This window comes from Ascidiella aspersa, chromosome 1 (genome assembly GCF_963924565.1).
Source record: "Ascidiella aspersa chromosome 1, kaAscAspe10.2, whole genome shotgun sequence".
Lineage (NCBI taxonomy): Eukaryota > Metazoa > Chordata > Ascidiacea > Phlebobranchia > Ascidiidae > Ascidiella > Ascidiella aspersa.
In genome coordinates this window covers 34,139,639-34,160,566 of record NC_139447.1, presented here as the reverse complement: position 1 = coordinate 34,160,566, position 20,928 = coordinate 34,139,639, and the positions used below count along the sequence as shown (strand labels likewise).

Genomic DNA, 20,928 nt, shown 5'->3' with positions numbered 1-20,928 from the left:
AACATGAACACAATAAAATGCTTTGTGGTGACTTTTGATGCAAATACTTTGCTAACAAGTAAACATGTTATAAACTTTTGCACTTACATTCAACAATCGAATTTATAATAATTTGCCGTCCAACTGATCAATACAACCACTTTTCTGGCAAGAAACCGCATTGGGTTTTGTAACTTTTTTTCATTTCTTTGCCCGGCTTTGGCCAACACATCAAGTAAAACAATCTGTGTGTCAAAGAATGCTCAGCACTGCCTCTTGAAGCAAAACATCTTTTGGAGGTTCTACACAAGTTTTAGGATTTTGCTTTTCTGTCGTTGACAGCGCACTTATGTTCGATTGCTGGGAATTTATGCTTTCCAGTGAGCCGCTTCGCGATCGTTTCCTTTCTTCATCTTTAACATTTAAATTAAAATAAAGAATAAATCTAAAGTGAAATTCTGTTTGTTGACAAAATAATGCCATAATAACAATACTTGCATTTTTTACAGCCCTTGATTAAGGAAAAATAAAACAATACAACCGTTATTTGCTTTTAGAGTATATGTAATAGAAAATGCTTAAATTTTTTTTTTATTTGTTTATTTGAATGCAACTCAATTAGACTAATCAAACATTGTTTTTGCATTAATTGATATAAAGTTCGGAACAAAAGAGGTGATTGAGCCAAGTTTATTTTAGAGTTATTTTTTGAACGACTGTACTAAAATGATAACAAAAAGATCTTCTTATATAAAATGGACTAGGATTCTAGGTTCGTCTGTTTAATTACAGTTTGCTCAAAATGAGTGTTACCTTCAAGAAAGGAAACAGTGGATTGGTTTTTGTGTATCTCATCTGGAGTCAAGTAATCTTTAACGGCACTTGGATCCTCTGTAGAACGAAAAAGGTAAAAAAATGTTTCAAAAAAAATTTAAGCTTTGTCCCATGAAATCTCACCTGCAATTTTACGTTTCATTTCCATGATTGCAGCACGCTCGTTTTGCAGGTAGGTTCGTTGTAATAAAACAACATCGGCAGAACATTCAACTCTCTGAAAATATTCATAATAATTTTGATGAACTACTTTTTTGAGCCTTACAGAATAGCACATTTTTTAAATTGGAAGCTTACGGTAGTCTCTTGAAGTGCCAAGCGATGGTATTGTGCAAACATGGTGTTAACTCGCGACATTAATCTTGTTGACAACGTATCGAACAGTGGTTCACTTTCTGTGAAGTCTTTTTTATCAATCTGCAATTGAAAATACTTGGTTGAGCACAGAACTTATTTGGACAACTTAAAATTTAATAAAAACCTCTGGACTTCTGCATATATGGTAGGGAAGCAGACGTCTAATAGCATCTCGTGTGTTTTTAAATGGAGTTGCAAAGTCTGGTGAAGAAACAAAATCTTGGTTTCTTTGAAGTTGCTCCATAATCCTGCAAACATAAAATTATATCATAACAACAACAAGTTGCCACAAACTATATTATTTGGCCAAACTAAAGTATTAATAATGGCCAACAAATAATTGCATATAAAAAACAGTATGAAAACCAGATTCTTACAGGGATGGTCTTTTAGCTGGAACTGGGCTTTGCTTAACAGCCACAGGCTTCTCTGGAGCGGGTCTCTTAAGGATCTTTGCAAGAGTGTGAACTGTTGTGATAGCTCGTTTGGGTTTCGGTGAACTCGATCTCGGAGAGTTGTTGGAAAGTGAAATTGTTGGATGCTCAACCTTTACCTTCAAATAAAAAAGAAAGTGGTAAAATACTGTTGCTGCCTTAACATGTAAACCTAAATACTAACATTTTAATCCTCTTTTTAAAGAAACATGTCTGGAACCCTTGTCAGATTGCAGGTATAAACTTTAACGGGGAACTTTTTTCATTTTGTAATTAAAAGCATATATACCTCTGTAGTGTTAGATGGTGCTGATCCTGAAGTTGCAGAAATACTAGGCTGCTGACGAGATTTGTCTACTTTTATTCGCAATACAAAAGGCTGGCCCAATTGCAGTTGTTGGTAAACCTATAAAAAATGATCCGTATTAGTGACTATCAATAAAAGATGTTGTTGCAATTACTGTATTGCCACTGTAAACTGATTAATAAATAAAATACATGTTAGTGTTTTATCAGTTACCTTTTGAAAGAAGAGCTGAGGATTTCGGAGGTAGTAATGCTGAACTGGGGTCTCCATTGTGCGAAGTTGTGCGCGAAACGCTGAGAGAAGCTGCTTTTGCTCTCTAGACAGACTAGGGACCTAAGAAAAAAAAAGTAATATGTATTACTCAGAAGTTCGGTAAGTTCAACGAAATCTATCTTGGTACACATGTGTTAAAGGGGTCATATTTTCACTGTTACAAAAAGGAAATTCTACATTGATCTGATTTTGGGATAACAGTTGGATTATCTTACCTTTGACAACTCTAACTTTTGTGAAACAATTTGCTGAACTTGTTCAACTTGCTGATATGTCAAGTTAGGGTCCACTTGAAATGTCAAATATGTCACTGCAGGTTTCTACAACAAAATACAAAAACAGTTTGTTTTATACACAGTTTACAATAATATTTGGAGCACAATTCATTGAGGTTGTAGTTAGATATACAACAAATATCAAAGCACATACTCCAGTAGGTAATATAGTTCGCATGTTTTTCACTATTAAATGCATTTATGTACAAACTTAGCTTCCATACCTGATCGGATGTTGCCGAATCTTTTGCTACATCTCCTGTTGTGGGTTTTGCAATTGCAGGTTGTACAGCTGGCACAGCTTTCGAGGCTTGATTCTGCAAAAATCAACAAACACTCACTTAATCACATAATGCACCGGTTCTAAACTTTTTCCGGCCAGAAGTTTGTTTTTTTTTCCTTGTAAAAGTTTGGCGATCCTAGAATTTGGGTTATTTATTTTTGCACAAAAAAGGTAAAAATTTGACTGCATATACAAAAAAAATCATAATTCAGATAACATATAAACAAGAGTGTAATGTGTACACAAAGCATTAAATCTTTAAAAAAAATAACTATGGGGGTATTACTTAATTGCAAGTATAATATTTCTTATTAATGATTTAGGCAACATGTAATTACTGACACATGCCTGGTGTGAATAGCACATTTTTTACCACAGATTTTGATAAAGTCAATAATACTACGTTTTTTTTAGGATGATCATTTTTTTGTGTTTTTGCAATATCAGCTTTACCGTTTTAGTCCTATAAAATCAGTGCTTATAAATTATATATTATCACAGGAAAAATGTGATTTTTAAATCATAATCAACAGTATGTACAGTTTGTATAATAAGATCAAATGAACAACTCAGGGAATAATAGTAGCGGGAAGCATTTTATTACTGTACTCAAGTTTGGTATTCAATCCAGGATAATTGTGCAACATCCCTTTTTTGAGAACCTCTAACCAAATGAATAAAAAGGTACAAAATACCTGTATCAGAAGCTTTTGCAGGCGGTCTTTGTTGTAGTTGTTAGCAGGCTGCGAGGCAGTAAGAAGCATTGTCTTATTAGCAGGGACGCCTTGTGCGGAAACCACAGTCTGCATTGTAGATCCAACTGAACAGCTTGGTGGGAGGGAAGCCTGATAAGAATGAACAGCCTGCCCTGGAGTTGGCGACTTGCCATTGTTAGAGATCGGGATGTTCACACTTGCTATTTGAATTCGATTTATCGGAGAGTTGGCGCTGATTTTTGGAAGAGCGACTTGCACATAAGTTGGTGTCGGGGAATTAGAGGGGCGTAATACGTTTTGTGCAAGGGCGGGTTTATGAACAATTGTCTGTGGTTCTGCGTTGGAAACCTGGGGAGCCTGGTTTTGAGGTTTGGGTGAAAACGTATAACGAGCTGGAACTGGTGTCTGAACACTATGTGGGTTTTCAACAGCGGGCTGTATGCTTCGAACATTGGACACAGTCTGTGGCTGGCTTGGTACTGCATTCTGAACCTTAGTTTGGTTAGCTTGTGTCAACTGATTCTGCTTCATTCTTTGCTGTATAATGTTGGCGGCCAGCGCTCTTGCCACCTTTATATTAGAAATGTTAATGGTCTGATTGCCGATCTTTAAAACGGCAGGATTTCCCGCTCCAGACTGCTGGCTTGCTTTGCTTTGCAACAACGCCGCAAGTTTGTTAGTTTGTTCTTCTTGGGTGCTGTTATTAACGGGCAACACTGTTTGGGGTGGAGCAGCAGCCACTGGAGCAGCTGGAACAACATTGTTGATGTAAATCGGGACACCCGTCGGTTGAACCTGATTAGCTGCAGGAACTGCCAGCGTGGCGTGTGGCACAGATGTTTCAACTGGTTGGCTTCGGTTTGCTTGTATCACAACAGGTGCAGGACTGCGGCGGGACATCTCATTGCTTTGAAGATTGTGTGTGACAATTGGGCCTTGCTGTATGACCACATTGCTTACAGCACTTGTGGAAATCGGTTTTCCTGTGACAACATACTGCAGCTTTTGGTCTTGGTTGACAGCTACGGCCTGTGCGTTCGAGTAAGTCCCGCTAGAGTTTGGGATTTGTATTTTGAAAACACCATACTGGCTTTGTTGAGTGTTGCTGGCAGTCTTATTGGGCGTTATTTGTGGCGTTGCAACTTGAATCTGTTGGTTTGGCACGAGTAACGTAGACGGATTAAAATGAGAAACATGATTAGACTGATTGGTGTTTGTAGATTGCTGCAGCTGTGACAACTGCTGTTTTGGCACGGTTTCTGATTGGGGAAATTCGCTTGAATAGCCGGTTTGTGTTTCTGAAATAATTGCATTTGTTTTAGTTTGTATTGTTGGTTGTTGTGAAGAATTTTTTGTCCCAAGGTTAAAGAACTGAGTTGGGTCGAAATTCTCAGAACCGCTAGTCTCCGATTTGTTTGGAACTGTTGGTGGCAGGTTATTAAGTGGCTTACTTATTGGGTAAGGGCTGCTGTTATATGAAAAACCCAAACTATCAAAAGGAAGTTCTCCATCTTCATTTCCCAATATTTCAGCCGCTCGCAAAGATTGCTGAAGAATATCGAACCCACCCGAGGCATCTCCAGCATTCTATAACAAATACGTTTGGTAACACTTATAGTGGGCAAAATGTTACAATAAATCACAATTTAACATACCGGTTGCGATGAGTAATCATTATTTGTCTCACTCACTAAATCTTCAAGGATATTACCTTCCCTGAAATATATGTGGACTTGATCAAAAAAATTGAACCAACACCATACACATAGCCAACTTATTTGTTAAACCCACTTAATACTTTCAAGGCTTTGATTAAAACATAGAAGATAAGAGTATCACTTGTCCACTTAGTATTTTTAAGGCTTTGAAAAATCGCAGGTAAGTATGTCACCTAATCACCAAGGTAAAATGTATCAATTGATTTTTAGTTAGTGTTATATAGTTTCATTTTGGGGCATTTTTGCAGAAATCACAGCTGCGCAATGCTAAATTTTAAAGTGTGCAATGTTTCAGAAATTGTTTTACGATATTCAGGCGTGTAGCTTACTAATTCAAGTACATACAAAAATCATTAAGCATTCTTATGTGTGTACCAAGGTGCCTCAGAATGCAGACCGTTTTAACCTTAAGGGCATCATAAATTTGAGCAAACACATTGCAGCGAACAGCCAACAGGCATTTAAATGTATTTATTTTATACGACGACAAAATGTTTAAAAGAGCACCAGGTGTAATAATGGACACTCGTTTATCTGGTTGTTGGTTAGTTCACTAAAAACTACACGGAACATTTATGAATGAAGCAAATCCAATAAAATACTAATGATATATAAATGTTTAGGACTAAAAATGGGCAAAGATTAGTCATACCCGTATTCTCCATACATGGTGTTACTGAAAGCCATGTCATCGTGGTGAAATCTGCCATTAAAAAAAGATTTTGAGAGGTTGTTGATATAAGACACATAACAGCATAGAGTAGCTTAAAGTTGAATTGCATAGATTTATAGAATAACTCTTCTAAATAGTACATTGTCAAGTGGTGTAGGTATTGTTCAATTCAAACAAATGTAGAAGAGGATACTTTGTTTGAAAGCTTGTTTAAAGATACATAACAACCAAAAAATAATTAGATGGCTATGCAAAATCAACCAAAAAAGCTTGAAAAACTTAGAAAATGTGTATAATCATTCAAACGGTAAGCAAAAGATTAGAATTGGTGTAAAAATGGCGTTTTTTTTAATAAAGAATCGTGAACGGCAAGCGGTACGGGCCGTTTTCACAAGCAATAATAAGAGCAACGTGTATGATGCGTGCTTAGCTGATTTACCAGGGCTATTTGTTCATGACGCGCTGCGAAAAGTGTAGAAATAGCACGCAAGTGAAAGATGACGTCATGACAACGCGAGTTTCAATTTGTGATCGTTGGAAAGGCGGCTAGCGGAGCGGCGTTCTTTCCACACACTACTAAGCATCATAGCAACGCCCTTCACGTTAAAATTTCGTTATACAACGCAAACGCTGCTCCGCAGCAGCAACAAACGAGTGAATATAATAAACAAGAAAGAAACTTACCTTCATCATTGAGGACGAGCTGCCTTTCTCGGGAACCGCGATGCTGAGTTGAGGGGCGTAATATCCCGGCCAATCAGCGCCGTTCGTTGAAATGACGTCACATTTATTCATTTCCGCACGATCACGTGGTGTATCGTGTAAGTTGCGCTCAATGTAAAGTAACCAGTCGTTGAGAAATTCCCAACACGAAAACAACCCTTTTCAGCCTGTCGTGTGTGATCTTTTGACACCTTTTGAAGCGAATTTAAGGACCATTTTCGTTTTTAAAACATGTCAAAAGGCGTACCCAGCGGTCCCCAAACTTTTCTCCATTTATGATGTAAAATAGGTTGCTAAATGCGCAAAAATAAACATTTGAAATGTGTTTTAACTTACACGCATGTTTTCTTGATTAATTGTTATAATTATTGTATTTATAAGCGCCCACAAACCCCACATACATCCGGTTACCACATGTGTTCACTGGCGCATAACTGATTCGACACATGCACTGTAATGTAAAATAACAACGATTTTTTTGTTTACTTGTCGAGTAGGCTGCAATTCAATTACTAACGCGCGCCTTTTAGCTCCTGCTCTATAACCATAAATATATTTCCCGCAATAACTGTTTTAATGATTTGCCTTGCAAACTTTTTAAAATGTTTTGTATCACTATTTATAGCCTACGTGTAAACTTTCATCAAACTGGGGTTGTTTTTCAATCTCGGGCGCAAATACGAAACTGAAAATTAGTCCTTTTTTTAGTCCACTAAGTGGCGACAAAACATTTGCGATACAAAAGCAATTATTTTTGTTCATAGAGTGTAAGAGATAAAATAATTTAGACGGGGCATAGCACATTGGTATAAAGGTATTAAATGTTTTGCACTTATGCTACGTGATTTAAAAAAGCGAAAATTACAGTTTTTTAGTACATGGCATAAAATAGCATTTTTAACCGCATTACTTTCACCTTTGCCTGATAACTAAAATGACAAGCCGTTTGATCCGATAATAACATCATAAAGGTTAATTACACTAACGTAAAAAATTGCCGGTAAAGGTAACAATGCCGCCAGAATTGTACAAGTCAATAACCTAGACTGCTACGTAGCATCAATTCTTCTTATCGCACGCATCTAGTGATAAAAACATCCTATTAGCTATCTAAAAACAGGTGTAGTTTTATCGTCAGTTTTTATTAATCCAATTCTATTTTTGTGCACCTTCGGACAAAAGCTTTAATTCTTGGTAACTACCTCTAAAATTTGATTCTCTGGTTGTTTTAAACTTTCTGCTGAGTTTAAGTTAAAATCAAACAAACAACGTCATACCGGAGAGCAAGTATATTTGTATTTCCGACATCCAAAACAAGCCATAAAGATTTCTTGTGACAACACACCATCATAAGTCACACAACAAAGCAGCACAAAAATGTATTGCTTCAAGTAATATTGTAGTTAACAAGTTAAGCACAAAGGTTTAGTTCTTAATTTGGTCAAAACAAAAAAAAGATACTCCGAAAAAACAGTTTTCTTTTCCTAATAACCCGAAAAATAAATAACCCTTTATTAAGCAATAAAAAACTTCTATCCTGTTTTGACACCCAAATCAGCAAATAGAAACACCAGAGAATTTTGACTGCAATGAAAACGGAGATTTTCCTCCTCCTATTTATTTCTCCTCTTCGTCATCTGAGCTGTCACTCTCCTCTTCGGAAGATTCTCCCTCGTCATCACTAAATGTTCCGGATGGTAGTTTGTATAAGCGGATTACCGGCTTGTTGGGGTCCTACGAATCAATTATTTGATTGTTCAAGGTTGCCACACACTTTCATGAAAAACACAATCACAAGTACCGGTATGTAGAAAAAATGCTATTACAATGGCACTTTGACATAAACTAAATTGAAAGACTATTCCAAGACTTGAGACGACTTTTCAACTTTGCGACAAAGTGTGACTGGCGCGTTCAACAACAACAAATCATTTTTACGAAAAACTTCCGAAAAACGCCGAATAGTTATCATTTGGAGGTGAAAATAGTGAACTTTAATTGCAGGCCTAATTTATCAATCCAAACGTCTAAATTTATTGCTATCAATACGCAAGTCCAATACTTCATTCGTCCGAACGAATTTGTTTGGCGATTTAGAAATACTGGCTTAAATATCGCTTCGCAAAAAATGTATTTGGCACAAGTTTGGGGCAGATTTGAATCGGACAACAAGTGGTTAATTCGTAGGACAAGTATTCAACCAGCCTTAAGGTGGCATTTTTGGTAGTTTTATTAGATAAGAATGCCTAAATTGCCACTGGTAATTTACTGCCGTTGTCAAATATCTAGCATTTTAATTTATTCAGAGTTCATTATAATTTTTGCACGTATTCTACGTGATTGAAAAAGACGAAAATTACAGTTTTCAGTACATGGCATAAAATAGGCATATTTTAAACCGGAACGTTGTTCCGCATTACTTTCCCCTTTGTCCGATATCTGATATACAAGCCGTTCGATCCGATAATGACATCATTACAGAAAAAAAAACTTTTTGAAACTAGGTATAATTTTAATGAACAAAAAAGGTTATGGACATATAATTAGCTTTCGCAAAAAATGCTAAGTTACAGATTGGTAATTTTCCAAAAGAGTTCATGTAAATAAGATCAGCAAATAAAAAATAAATCAGACATGGGTAAAAAACTATTTGGTATTTTACTATTTTATAAGTTGCTGGTAACCGCCTTTCAAGGATAAATCGATTACAACTAATGAAAATGACATCTTGACATACATTTAATACAGACTTTGATTTACATTACCTTCAGAATCAAGTATTTTCCCTCTGGTTGTTTCATGCAAAGGTCAATGATACATCGCAAGATTCCCCAGGCGTTGGACACCGACAAGTTGATTTGTGAGGCAAACTCCTTGGGGATGAACTGCTGTGTTCCAATGATTACATGACGCGAGGAATCTTGGATGTTGTAACGTGACACATAACCCATCTTCATGTATTCAGATCTATTTGAAAAAATCAAATAGGGTTTATTGTTAAAGAACTTTATAATAATGTGGATAGAGGTACACAAGCTCGACATGTTACAACTGGTTTAAACAACCAATTATAAAACCTAACCGCTTTTTGAGAATACACATGCTGTGGAAAAACAATCAACTTGAAAAAATATTTCAATGAAATTATGGCAGAATTAATTTAAATCTAACCCTTAACTGATACCAAAAACAATCCCGCAGGAAAAGAAAAAAACGATTCTTAAATATAAAAATTAAACAGTGCTAAATGACACAGCTTTGAATGGAAAAACTACACGGACTTCGCTTCAAAGATAGACACATGCAGCTATTTTTCTGACAAATTACGATTCTTACAGAACTGAAAATATTAATGTGAGAATGAGCCTCACCCTGCCAGTATAGCACACATCGTCCACTTGGCCAGTTTGCAGCTGTTGTTCTTTAACTCTGTGGCCAACACGGATCCCCTCTGCGAATCCAGTTTCCTTCTCCATTCAATTCCATTGCAGTAATGATAATCCCATTCGTTAAGTGTCTGTAGAAAGACTGCTTGTATTAAAAAGATGCTCTACATTTCAATCATATTAATGTCATTGTCAATCCACTCTTTATTCGTTAGGTTTAAGTGGTCTTTTTTCTAAGGGCTAACTTCTGTTTTTCTCTAAGTAAATAAATTGACTTTGAGGTTGTGTGTTGTGACAGCCCATTACATTTTAAGAAAAACAACCTATTTGGCCAAAATTGGTAATTTGCTGATCTTGTCGCTAACTTCTTTAGCCGATTCATTTTAAGTAATCTATAGAGACAATTGGGAAAGTTAGCAATGAATAACAGACCTTAACGTTAATAAAGCTTTCATTCCCAGGTTGTCCGATGACAGCGTCGTGCTCAGTTCTTGCGATAAGTTCAAGGTTGTTTCCAAGATTCCACTTTCGATATTTGTATCCGACCGATGCAATGTTGTCAGACTCCTCTGTTGGAATAAACACAAATTTTAGTAGGAAAGGAAATTCAGTTTCTTAAATAGTTCAGTTTTACATTTGCAGTTCGGAAATAGTAGATTGCGACATGTAGAATACACAATGTGTGTATTACACAATAGGCGTGACAAAATAGTTATTTTTTATCAACCATAACCCTTTTTAATTTAATAAATCTAACACTTAACACCTAACACCTGAAATTATGAACTGAAATAAGACTTATGCATAATTAGGAGTATAAACTTCTTTGAAATTCTTAAAAACGCCTAATGGAGAAATAATTCATACCTTGAACAAACGGATTTTTGTTTGGAAACTTGAATTTTTCACCAGGACGCAAGACTTGTTGGGAAAAGTTGTGGTTAATGTAGGTGGCTTCCATGGCAAGACTGAGGGGTGAATTGAGTTCCTTCTTTTCTTCAACCTTCACAGAAACAGTTTGTTACTTTGTGTCTTTAATTGTTTTTACTCCGCAACCAGCAAAATCTTTTTCGATTTAAGACTGTAAAGATTTTAACCACTATAACCCTAATTGGTCAGTTTTAACACATCGGCTAATGAAGTCATTAAATGGCGTTTAAAGCTTCAATACTTTCAAGGCTTCCATAAATCAATTGATAGAGCGAAGTTCCTAGTTTGGCTGAAAGTTGTGTGGTCGAACCTCACAACAGGCTAGTTGTTTTTCTAGCCTGGCCTTGCTTGTACTATCATCCTGATTAGGCTGAATGATGTCAATAAGCCATTCCCATCCGACCTGTGTACTAAATAATGTGTCGTTATCTTTGACCTGTACGACCCCAGAAGGACTTGATCACTGACTACATATTGAGTGTTCAGTTGCTTTCAAGTTGGCCATATTACTTTATTTCAGGGCTGTTCCTAGCATGATTAAATCTCTTGTCAAATGTCATTTTTACCTGCGGTGGTTCGTTGGCAGTATCACTAACAGTAAGAAGACTTGATCACTGACGGTACACATCATGTATTCTGTTACTTTTCAAGGTGGCAATATTACTTTATTTCAGGGACATTCCTAGCACGATTAAATCTAGCCAAACGTCATTTATACCTGCGGTGGTTCCACATTGTATACCGTAACTTTCTAGGTGGCAATATTACTTTATTTCAGGGACATTCCTAGCACGATTAAATCTTGTCAAACATTATTTATACCTGCGGTGGTTCATTGGCAGTTTCACTGACAGTGAGAAGATCAAAGTTGGAGTCGTCTCGTTTGTCGAAAAACAGCTTGTTTCTGCCGACTCGCTGAGCGATGATATCCCACGAATACTGAGATCTGGTCGAGCACATGAGCGTTGCCAAGATTGCATCGGTCGCATAAACATTGCCAGGTTTTCTTGACAGTTGACGAATGATTGGATCATCAGTAGTAGTAACCTGCAAACGTAACAGAAAATTAAAAGGGTAAAAACTCACCACAATAAAACAAGATGTTAAAAAACAACTATTAAGACCAGATGGAATGTTCAATTTTACTATACAATGTAAAAAAAAAGAAAGTAAATCTTTGAGCCAATAATTATTTTCAAGCAAACCATACAAAAAGCCTGGACTTTTATTTAAATATAATATAACCTTGGTGATTTTAGATTCAATGCTTTGTCAGGTTTGTGACATACAAAGTAGCTTATATAAGTCACAATTATACAAACAATAAATAGTTTTTCTTTAGTAATGTTTAAAGATTTTATACAAGATTGTTTTACATACTGTCTATGATTGTGAAGCTTCCAAGTACATTTAAAACTGAAGCCCTTACAACAATCTGACATGCTATTAAATCTCAGGAAAATCTACAAGAAAACTATTTACCTTGTGGAACTCCTTGTTGAACCTTCGTAGTGGCTTCTCTGCCTTGACTGACACCCGGTCATAGGTCTTGTCGTAATGCAGAAGTTCACCACAAGTGTACAGGTCTTCTGGGTCGGCAATATCTGGAAGCTTCAACTTGCCAAGACGATTGAAATCCATTTCTTCAAGAACCTAATGATCGAAAATCATTAGCAGAAAATAATAGCATTTTTCGCAAAAAATAACAATGCAGTTTAGATGCCTTAGATACAGATCTCAAGTAAAAGCATTTACAATTTAATGATGTATATTTCAGTTGTAGTTATAGACAATTGTTACACAGTGGAATTTAAATATTTTGGAGGAAAATTTTATATTCTTTAGGGGTGTTTATTTTATCATCAGTATAAAACAAAGTATTTTTATTTAAAGATGTTTATGATGTCATGCAACATGACGCACAAATCATAAAATGTGCTGTCAGTTAAAAGGCCTCCAAAATAAACTTTGTACTTTTACAAACAGATCCTAAGAAAAGAAGCATTCACATATGGAAACATAACAAAAATAAGCTGAAATATTTGGAGCACAGTACACAGGTTGTTTTTAATAAATAATTTCAATAAAAAGATTAAATCCATTATATTGGATAAAATCAACATTTCGCGATTACAAACGTTTCGGCAATACCTCATGCCATCATCAATGTAAAAATACAAGTGAAGATATAAACGCTAAAACACGCACAAAAGAAAAAAAGGACTTAAACAACTTACCTCCCAAGTTTCATGCACAGTAACCGAGGCGTCTCTGCGCTTCTGCTGATTCTGCAGCTGCCTTTCCTTCCACCTGATTTTACTCTGTCCGTACTGTCGCTGCATGTTCCGCTGCAAGCGCTGACGCTCCCGTTCCTTGCGCTTCTCCAGCTTGGTGAGCGTCTTCTGGTTGGAGACCCCGCCCCCTGCCTCACGCTGCTGCCGCTGTTGCATCTGTCGTTGACGAAGCTGGTTGAAACGGAAGCGGTTTCTCTGGTAGGCGGGCTTTTGGATCTGCAAAGAAAGGTTGGATGATAAGTTGAAGCAAAATATATGGAATAAAATTGACATGTTTCCCTGTTTTTAAATGTTTTGAAAATAGGTCAGGCCATCATCAGAGTAAAATGAAGAGAGAGAAATGGGTCTATTTTATCAAATCTTTTGACTTTTGAAAGTTTCATTTAAATTTAATTTAAAGTGCTATTAAATTTATGAAAATTCATTAATGTTAATTAAACAAAGGCTTTGGGATGTAAAAAAAATTTTATTTTTTAATTTGCAACAAATAAAAAAACAAATTTTCAGCTTTAACTTCATAAGTTTGTATATGTTTTTTTTAGGCTTTAGGGACCGCATATAAATATAGCATGCTTTTTTCAGTTTCTGGTAAACTTGAAATATTTCCTAGTTAACAGCATAACAGTATACAGAAAAACTCATTTATGGTATGAAAAACCAAATACTGTTTGGCAAACTTCACAGGAACCAAAAAGTAGCTAAATATCCTTCTTTGAATATGAAACAGAAACGCAAAACACACAACCTAAAAAATAGATTTAAAAATTGCATATAAAGTATACCTTTGTGTTGTCGACAAGCCTGAAGCTACTTTCATCTTCATCATGGAAATAGGCATATTGGCTTCCTCCACCAAATTGTGAGTTGTACTTGTTCATAAACCGACGATCCTGGTATGTGTTGCCACTCCAGTCAGACACCTATAACAAAGGTAAAAAAACAGTAAAAAACTGATATAAACAAAACAAATATTACCAAACCTATTGAAGTCGTTGCATAAGTTGCTTTATTTGCACTTACAAGCGGAAAAACTTAATTTAACTTGTAAGATTGCAGAAGCAACACTAAAGAACATAAATGAGCTTAACTAAATGTTTGGAGCTAATATAAAATAATTTTAAACATCATAAATACGTAATTAGGTATATATACTTTTTTCGTCGGGATTCCCAAGAATTTTCATTTTATAGTCCCGTTACCTAAGAGTGAAACAATCCGGGAAAAAGAGGAACCCTAGTATATGCACATTTCTTAATTGCTCGTTTAAAAGCCTACCATTTTTTTACAGTGAAGTAACGGGTTTTAAATAAGGGTAATACTAATTTACGGAATGATGAATGGTCAGAATGATCTGAACGTTCACTAATTTAAGTGTTACCCCGTTAAAACAATTATTAAACCAACGCACAATATTTGGGTTAGGGGGTTAGCGTTTGGGTGAAGGTGGGTCAAGTGTTATTATATTTAATAATAATACTGTAAGCGTTCCGACCATTCATCATTCTGTAAATTAGTGTTACCCCAAGTCAAATTGTAATAAACAAATAAATTTGGGAGAATAAATAAATATAATAATAATACTTGACCCACCCTAACCCAAATAATGTGAGCAATATAAACCACCGCAAGAAAATGTGGGAGGATTCTAGAGTCTAGAATCTAGACCAGTGCCACTTCATTAAAACACTATCGGAAGAATACATGGAGAACATAGACTGGAGTAAATCTTACACTGTTCATTGTTAATAAATACATACATATTCCCAAAATTTTCCATAAAATATTAGTGATTTAAATATATTAAGCATAGCACAACAAACCTTTCCGAGGCGATCGCCTTTGCTGAAAGGCTGGTATGGCATATCTTTAAACTTCTCTGGGATATGAACTGGTCCCCATCCATTTGCATTGTCCTGAATTTCAGGCGGAATAAACTTGGCCATTCTTAAAACTACAGCACAATAGGGATTCTTAAAAACAACATAAATTATTTAGGTATACTCACTATAGTTATAAAACGACATATTTACTCTAAACAGCCATAAAAAACACTAAATTTATAGTATGAAATAGAAAACTCGATTACGCAACACACGTGCCCATACTTCCAAAATTGTGCGGAAAGCAATAACTACGGTAATAATAAGAAGTGCAGAATGATTAATCAAGCGGCATAAACATGAAAAGTACGCAGTATCTAGATGCACATTCTACCCATAATTTTCAAACTCATTGCAGGAACTATTTATTTTTTATTTAGGCTTCTAAAACATGCAGAGACAATTTATTTTTTTAACAATTTTTTTCGTAAAAATGCTACCTAGTTGACGTTTTAACATATACCAATCATGCGTAACAATTAGGCATAAAAATCACAGCGAAAACGAAAATCTTATGACACCAAACAAATAGAACAACAGTACCTGACGAGTAGCAATAATTCCACTTAAAATCAGGTAGCGGTTGCAACACGATAATATCAGACTTATCTATGAAAAAGTAGACTACATTTCATTTATCACTTCTTTTTTTATTTTTAGTACTCCATGTAAAAAATTGATTTGTAAGGATTGTAACTTGATTTTTAGTGCCCGTCGCTGAAATAGGCGCGAAAGAAGTTTTAAATGACTGTTAACAGTGTTGTAAATAAGTCATTTTATAAAAGACTGTCCCAGTATGGCCATTTGCAAAATAACTGAAGTCCAAGGTTTTCAATAAATAACAAGTCCAAGTCTATAGCACGTCTGTTTCATGTCAAGTCATTAACATCAAAATTAAATATTTTGAACTAAAAATTAGATGGATTCATTTCGATAATAATTAATAAACGGAGCGGAAACTAGGTTGATAGCTTGAGCGACGCAACCGGCATGCAGCGCTTGGGGTGACCGATGTTCGACCTTAACAAAAGTTAAAAACGCTACATATCTATATAATTATTTTATCTAGTTGTACCAAAACATAACAAATATCAAGCAAACTGGTTCACGCAAAAAATGAAATAAATAGTCTCAATTTTATTAAAATTGTGTTCCCCTTTCTTTTAGTAATTTGACAAATCTGACAATTATTTGTAAAATATACTTACAATGTGCCCAGTAAACAAAACAAAACAAAACAAAAATAGAAACAGAAGGGTTTTTTTATTTTTATTTTTTTTTATGACGGGCAAGACACCGGAAACTCCCAGAAAAAAGTCCCGGAAAAAGATCGTGTCTAGGACGTCTTCCATATACATTATAGGCTACCTTAAATTCTTAAGGTTTTTGGCCTTCTTAAACCTAGATAACCGGCCATCAAACTGTTTCTTAAAGGCCTGAATAACTCTAAAGGCTGGTAGTCGTGGTCCGGCTACCTACAAAGACTAAGGCTAGTTGGCCTGAAATAAATATTGTAGGCTTTTCAAGTTTTTATGACCTAATTAACGTGAAAAGAAGGAGATACAAATACTTATCAAAATCCAGAGCCTACTGAGCTTCATACAAAGTGTCGTAAAGTTTGAATTTACCAAAAAGCTTAGCTTAGTTTTTCATCTAACAAACATTATGCCTAATAATGTACTAATACCCACATTTTAAAATTATTTGGGGAGTTTGGGCTCCTGTTCTTGATTTATTGGCCCATGACCTGTATAGACCGAAAGCCGTTTCCGACAAACACAGTTGAGAATGCCGTAAGAAAAGTTATTTAAATACAACTTTCCTGCAGTTAATCCATTTCTAATAAGAATCGCCTAATTACCTCAAAGTTTATTAAAATGTTCAAAATCAAATACAACGCAATAAACGACGTTGTTTCAATTGTACTGAGTAAAGGCCTTGACGATTGAATTCGACTGGTAGACCTATTCTTAGGGGTATTGTCAGCTACTAAGATTTGTTCAGCTATTGAGATGATTGAAAAACATTTTAAAATAACAAAAATAATTTTAGCTTTAACTGGGGCTGTAATTGGTGTTAATAGCTTAGGGCCATAATTGATGTTAACAGCTTTTTCGCAGGCTTTACGAAACGTAAAATAAAAGATGTGTTCGACTTTCGTGCACCAAAGGCAGGCACTCGTTTGGTGGCGCTCGAGGTCTCTTATAGTGCAAATTAGTTCTCTGTAAGGTTTGGCATGTTAAAATTCGCACGTGTGAAAAACGTCCAACGTGTTGCGTAATCTCCCTATGGGGTTACAGTTACACGAATAGGTTAAATCCTTTTGCTTGTTTATGCTTACCAATTCAAAAAATGGCCTAACTATGGGGTATGGGATTTTAGCATAACACGGCTCATCTTCTTAAATAAATAGCATTGTTTTCCTTTTTTCCCATCATGGCTCATTTGCAGGCCAAACTAATGAGGTGTGAGGTTGGTTAGCTGTTCGGCCGTTGACCCTATATACCAGGTATTTCTCCTGGTGGGAAAGGTAATCCCCTCTCGCCACTGCAAAATATTTTGCCCCAGCAAACCAGGCGTGATGCAGACATGCCTTACTTAAAGAGCTTGTTAGTCTGCACGACACTAATTACCTTGGTCGTTTATCCGCATCGAAACCCGCCCAAATTGGCGTCAAAGAAGGGAGAAATGATTTTTGGGGATTACAGTAAACGACGCGTCGCAAAACAAAGCCAAACACCACAAGCCTGCCACGTTAAACCAAGAAGATTTGTTTTGGGTCGTGCCTTTGCGTGTTGTGCAGGCCATATACGATCCCAAACAGCACGAACGGCTGTACATTAGATTATTCTACTTGTTTGCGACCCTGAAGATCGACTGACGTTTCACCGCGTTCCAAAGTCACGTGGCTCGTCGCTGATTGGCTGATTGCTGTTTACGGTTCATTGCGGTTTGTCACGAGCAACGTCGTCGCCCGTCCTTTGTATATGGACGGTGGCAACAGATTTGGGTCACAAAATTTTGCGAGGTCTTGCGGTTTATTGCCAGCGGTAAAGCAGGCTGCCGCTGCTGCTACTAACACTGGCCCATATATGGCGTGCGGATCGATTTTAACGGCTAAGCCTTAAAATACTGAAATACCTCGAAAAGAAATTTTTAACGTTTGACCTAAAGGGAAATCAAAAACCTCAGAAAAATGGATTTAGCTGAAAGCATAAGAAGCACCACGAAGTAACAGTTAAAAATGTAAACCTTTAAAAATGATTTAAATCATAATGTTTAAGGTTTAACCCCGGCAGAAAGTTTTACCGCGAATAACATGGTTTATGTTTTCAGATAGGGTACCTGCTTCCACAGTAATACAATGAATTGTTTTTCACAACAAATGTAAAAATAATTTCAAAATTATTTCTTAAAAATAAATCGCAATTGACCATTCGCGTCACATCCAACAGAAAGTTGCGTAAATGCGATATTCGTGATAAAATGTATAGAGATTATACGCTGGTTACACCTAAAGTTAATGGCAAAGTGTTTTTTGTAAAAAAAATCCTAAAAAGAACGAAACGAAATCTCTTGATAGTTTCAGTTATAAAGGTCAATTTCGCACGACATTCAAGCAACGAATGCACTTATTCTTAGTTTCACGGCCTCTTATCGCCAAAGTATTGCGCACATGGAAACGTCAACGTCAGTTGGCCACTATTTTAGTGGATCGACTTTCAAAACAGGCGAAAATCAAGCGTTTTTGTGACATTTTTGCGCCGACGAAATTTCAGTGAACGCGCTTGACCCGAGACTTTGGTTCTCAAAGGTGGCTGCGATTTGGAAATAACTCGAGAGCTTGCGTCGCGTTGATATTCACTTTCACAAAAGGAGGCACGTCGATGCGTAACGACGTCGCGTGCGTAACGACGCCGTGCGTAAGTCGGCGTGAGAAAAAGGCGCCTTCAGGCTTCTCGCGCGCTGCCTACTGCTGGAAGAGACTCAGAGAGAGAAAGAAAGCGGCGCTTGCATAAATGATTAATGCTCCGGTGCTCTTTCTTCGATGTGCGGGAAATGTCAGATTATTGCGGCGGCGGGAGGCCCAAGGACTTCGGGCCGTCTTGTCCTCAGCGTCGTCGTCGGTTTATTTATTTACGGGCGGCTAGCGCGAGCGGTCGCGTCTTATCAGCGCGCGCTGCCATTTCGACAACAGCATCAGTAGATTCATCAGCGGCGCTCGGGTATATATAAGGCCACCGCCGACCAAACACCAGTCATCCCAAATCAGTCCGAGCAGCAGCAAGCAAGCAGCAGCTTTAAAAAGGAATTCGGATACGCAGGCTTTTGCAAGTGAATAGCAAACCGCAACAAGCCGTCTATATTGACAAAACAAAGCAGCAGATTCAAGGAAAAAATGGAGTACCAAAAGTGCACCGGAGTTGTTCTTTTCGTCCTGGCGGTCGCAGCCGCTTTGGCCGGGGTCGGGACCGCCGAGAGCCGCGGAGAGTTCGACGACGTTCTTTCCCGCTTCAAGCCGGAGCCTGTAGCGGTCCGGAGCAAGCGAAACATACGCGCATCCCGAGCGCCTCTCAATATCGGTTCCCGCGCTTTCGTTCTAACCTTGCTCAACCGTTTGACGCGATCGGCCGACGAAGCCGACGCCGAGATGTACCGGGTCAGCGAGCCCAAGGAAAAGAAGTGCAAGACATGCGGCATCAGCTGGAAGCCGATGACACTGTCCAAGGAAGGCTGTCACAGCAAGACTGTTCCCGTACCCCAGTGCAAGGGAATGTGCGAAACCTTTCAGGTGAGATCCGACTCCGTTAAAACGTTTAGCTTTATAGTAAAACTAGCCTTACCTATAGTAGAAAGGCAGTAACTGTTAAACCGGGTCACTTACAAAAGTTGCACGACTAATGCACTGTAAAAACTTACATAAGGTTTACCTATGTAAGGCAAATTTATGCCGAAGTCTTGTAAACTTTGTAGAAATCGCCTTTAAGCCTTTCGGCGCTTAAATCATATTGTAGGAAGCAATTAAAGGTCGAAAATCGGCGAGCGAGTTTCAAAAGCGCTGATTACTTCTGGCTAAAGCCTCAAACGGCGCCCTGGAAAGCGGTGATTAACGTTCCTTTTGCTCTATCTTTAGATTCCCGACGTAGCGCCGCGACACATGACCACCAACAGCTCGATCTGCAGGCCAAAGAAGGTCAGGGTACGTCGCTTCACGCTGAAATGCCGCGACGGCTTCGATCCTTCTTACTACATCAGCTACCCCAAGTCGTGCATGTGCGCCAAGTGCCTGTCCGACAACATGGCCTGCCGTCTTCTCTACTAGAGCAAGAGAAAAGAGCCCTGAAAACCAAAGGACAAATAGCGTTTTGCCGCCCGGCAAAGCCCATCCGTCGCCCAGCGAACCACTGTTTCATGTTTTACGTTATTTTGCACATTCCCTGAAAAGGCACCGCGCTGTGCGTTTTCGTTTGTTTTTACCGACGGCGACACGAGGTCAGAAGAAATGCCTGTGTTCTGATGATGATGGTGGTGGTGGTTGGTTGTGGGCCGCACTTCTGAAACACCACGGACAGTTGAAGGCGGTCGTTTCCGCCTACTATGCAAGCAGACGCGATCCTGGGGAGGTCTTACATCACCCAAAAAGCGGCAAAACTTTCGATTGAACTTTTGCTTCTCATCAAAGACGCACCAAATTAATTTTGCGGCGCTTTCGCAGCGCCAAAGAATCATTTTTGAGGCGTTTTTTCACAAACTTTTTCGCCCCCTTCGGTTTGCGTTTGCGAACCTTCGTGTCGCCATTTCTGGTTTTTCTTGTTTTTGTTCTTTTTTTTGCACACGTCTTCAAAGTGATTCGTCCTGCTGTGAT

The 20,928-nt window shown here is 37.5% G+C and overlaps 3 protein-coding genes across 5 annotated transcripts; 1 reads left to right on the top strand and 2 right to left on the bottom strand.

Annotated features, from left to right (window-relative positions):
- Window positions 1–215: 215 nt before the first annotated feature.
- On the bottom strand, window positions 216–6,572 carry LOC146169926 (uncharacterized). 3 transcript variants are annotated; one of them, XM_083383022.1, is made up of 14 exons: window positions 6,534–6,572; window positions 5,829–5,879; window positions 5,114–5,174; window positions 3,438–5,045; window positions 2,684–2,776; window positions 2,400–2,504; window positions 2,125–2,244; window positions 1,894–2,010; window positions 1,548–1,723; window positions 1,295–1,418; window positions 1,111–1,230; window positions 937–1,030; window positions 793–870; window positions 216–392 (listed from the first exon to the last, which is right to left on the bottom strand). In XM_083383022.1, the coding sequence occupies exons 2-14, from the start codon at window positions 5,861–5,863 to the stop codon at window positions 232–234; spliced, it is 2,892 nt and encodes a 963-aa protein (XP_083239148.1). In that variant the 5' UTR covers window positions 5,864–5,879; window positions 6,534–6,572; the 3' UTR covers window positions 216–231. The 3 variants fall into 3 exon arrangements, with proteins under 3 accessions (XP_083239148.1, XP_083239152.1, XP_083239140.1); XM_083383026.1 differs by lacking the exon at window positions 6,534–6,572 and adding an exon at window positions 6,289–6,488; XM_083383014.1 differs by lacking the exon at window positions 6,534–6,572 and having other exon boundaries at window positions 5,829–6,488.
- A 1,274-nt stretch (window positions 6,573–7,846) lies between these two features.
- LOC146169925 (eukaryotic translation initiation factor 3 subunit D-like) lies at window positions 7,847–15,149 on the bottom strand. Its single transcript, XM_083382080.1, has 10 exons — window positions 15,003–15,149; window positions 13,965–14,102; window positions 13,126–13,398; window positions 12,371–12,541; window positions 11,711–11,935; window positions 10,826–10,961; window positions 10,391–10,527; window positions 9,944–10,089; window positions 9,338–9,539; window positions 7,847–8,306 (listed from the first exon to the last, which is right to left on the bottom strand). The coding sequence occupies exons 1-10, from the start codon at window positions 15,123–15,125 to the stop codon at window positions 8,190–8,192; spliced, it is 1,668 nt and encodes a 555-aa protein (XP_083238206.1). The 5' UTR covers window positions 15,126–15,149; the 3' UTR covers window positions 7,847–8,189.
- A 4,189-nt stretch (window positions 15,150–19,338) lies between these two features.
- LOC146169924 (gremlin-2-like) lies at window positions 19,339–20,928 on the top strand. Its single transcript, XM_083390834.1, has 2 exons — window positions 19,339–19,854; window positions 20,197–20,928. Exons 1-2 carry the CDS (start codon window positions 19,462–19,464, stop codon window positions 20,383–20,385), a joined length of 582 nt encoding a protein of 193 aa, XP_083246960.1. The 5' UTR covers window positions 19,339–19,461; the 3' UTR covers window positions 20,386–20,928.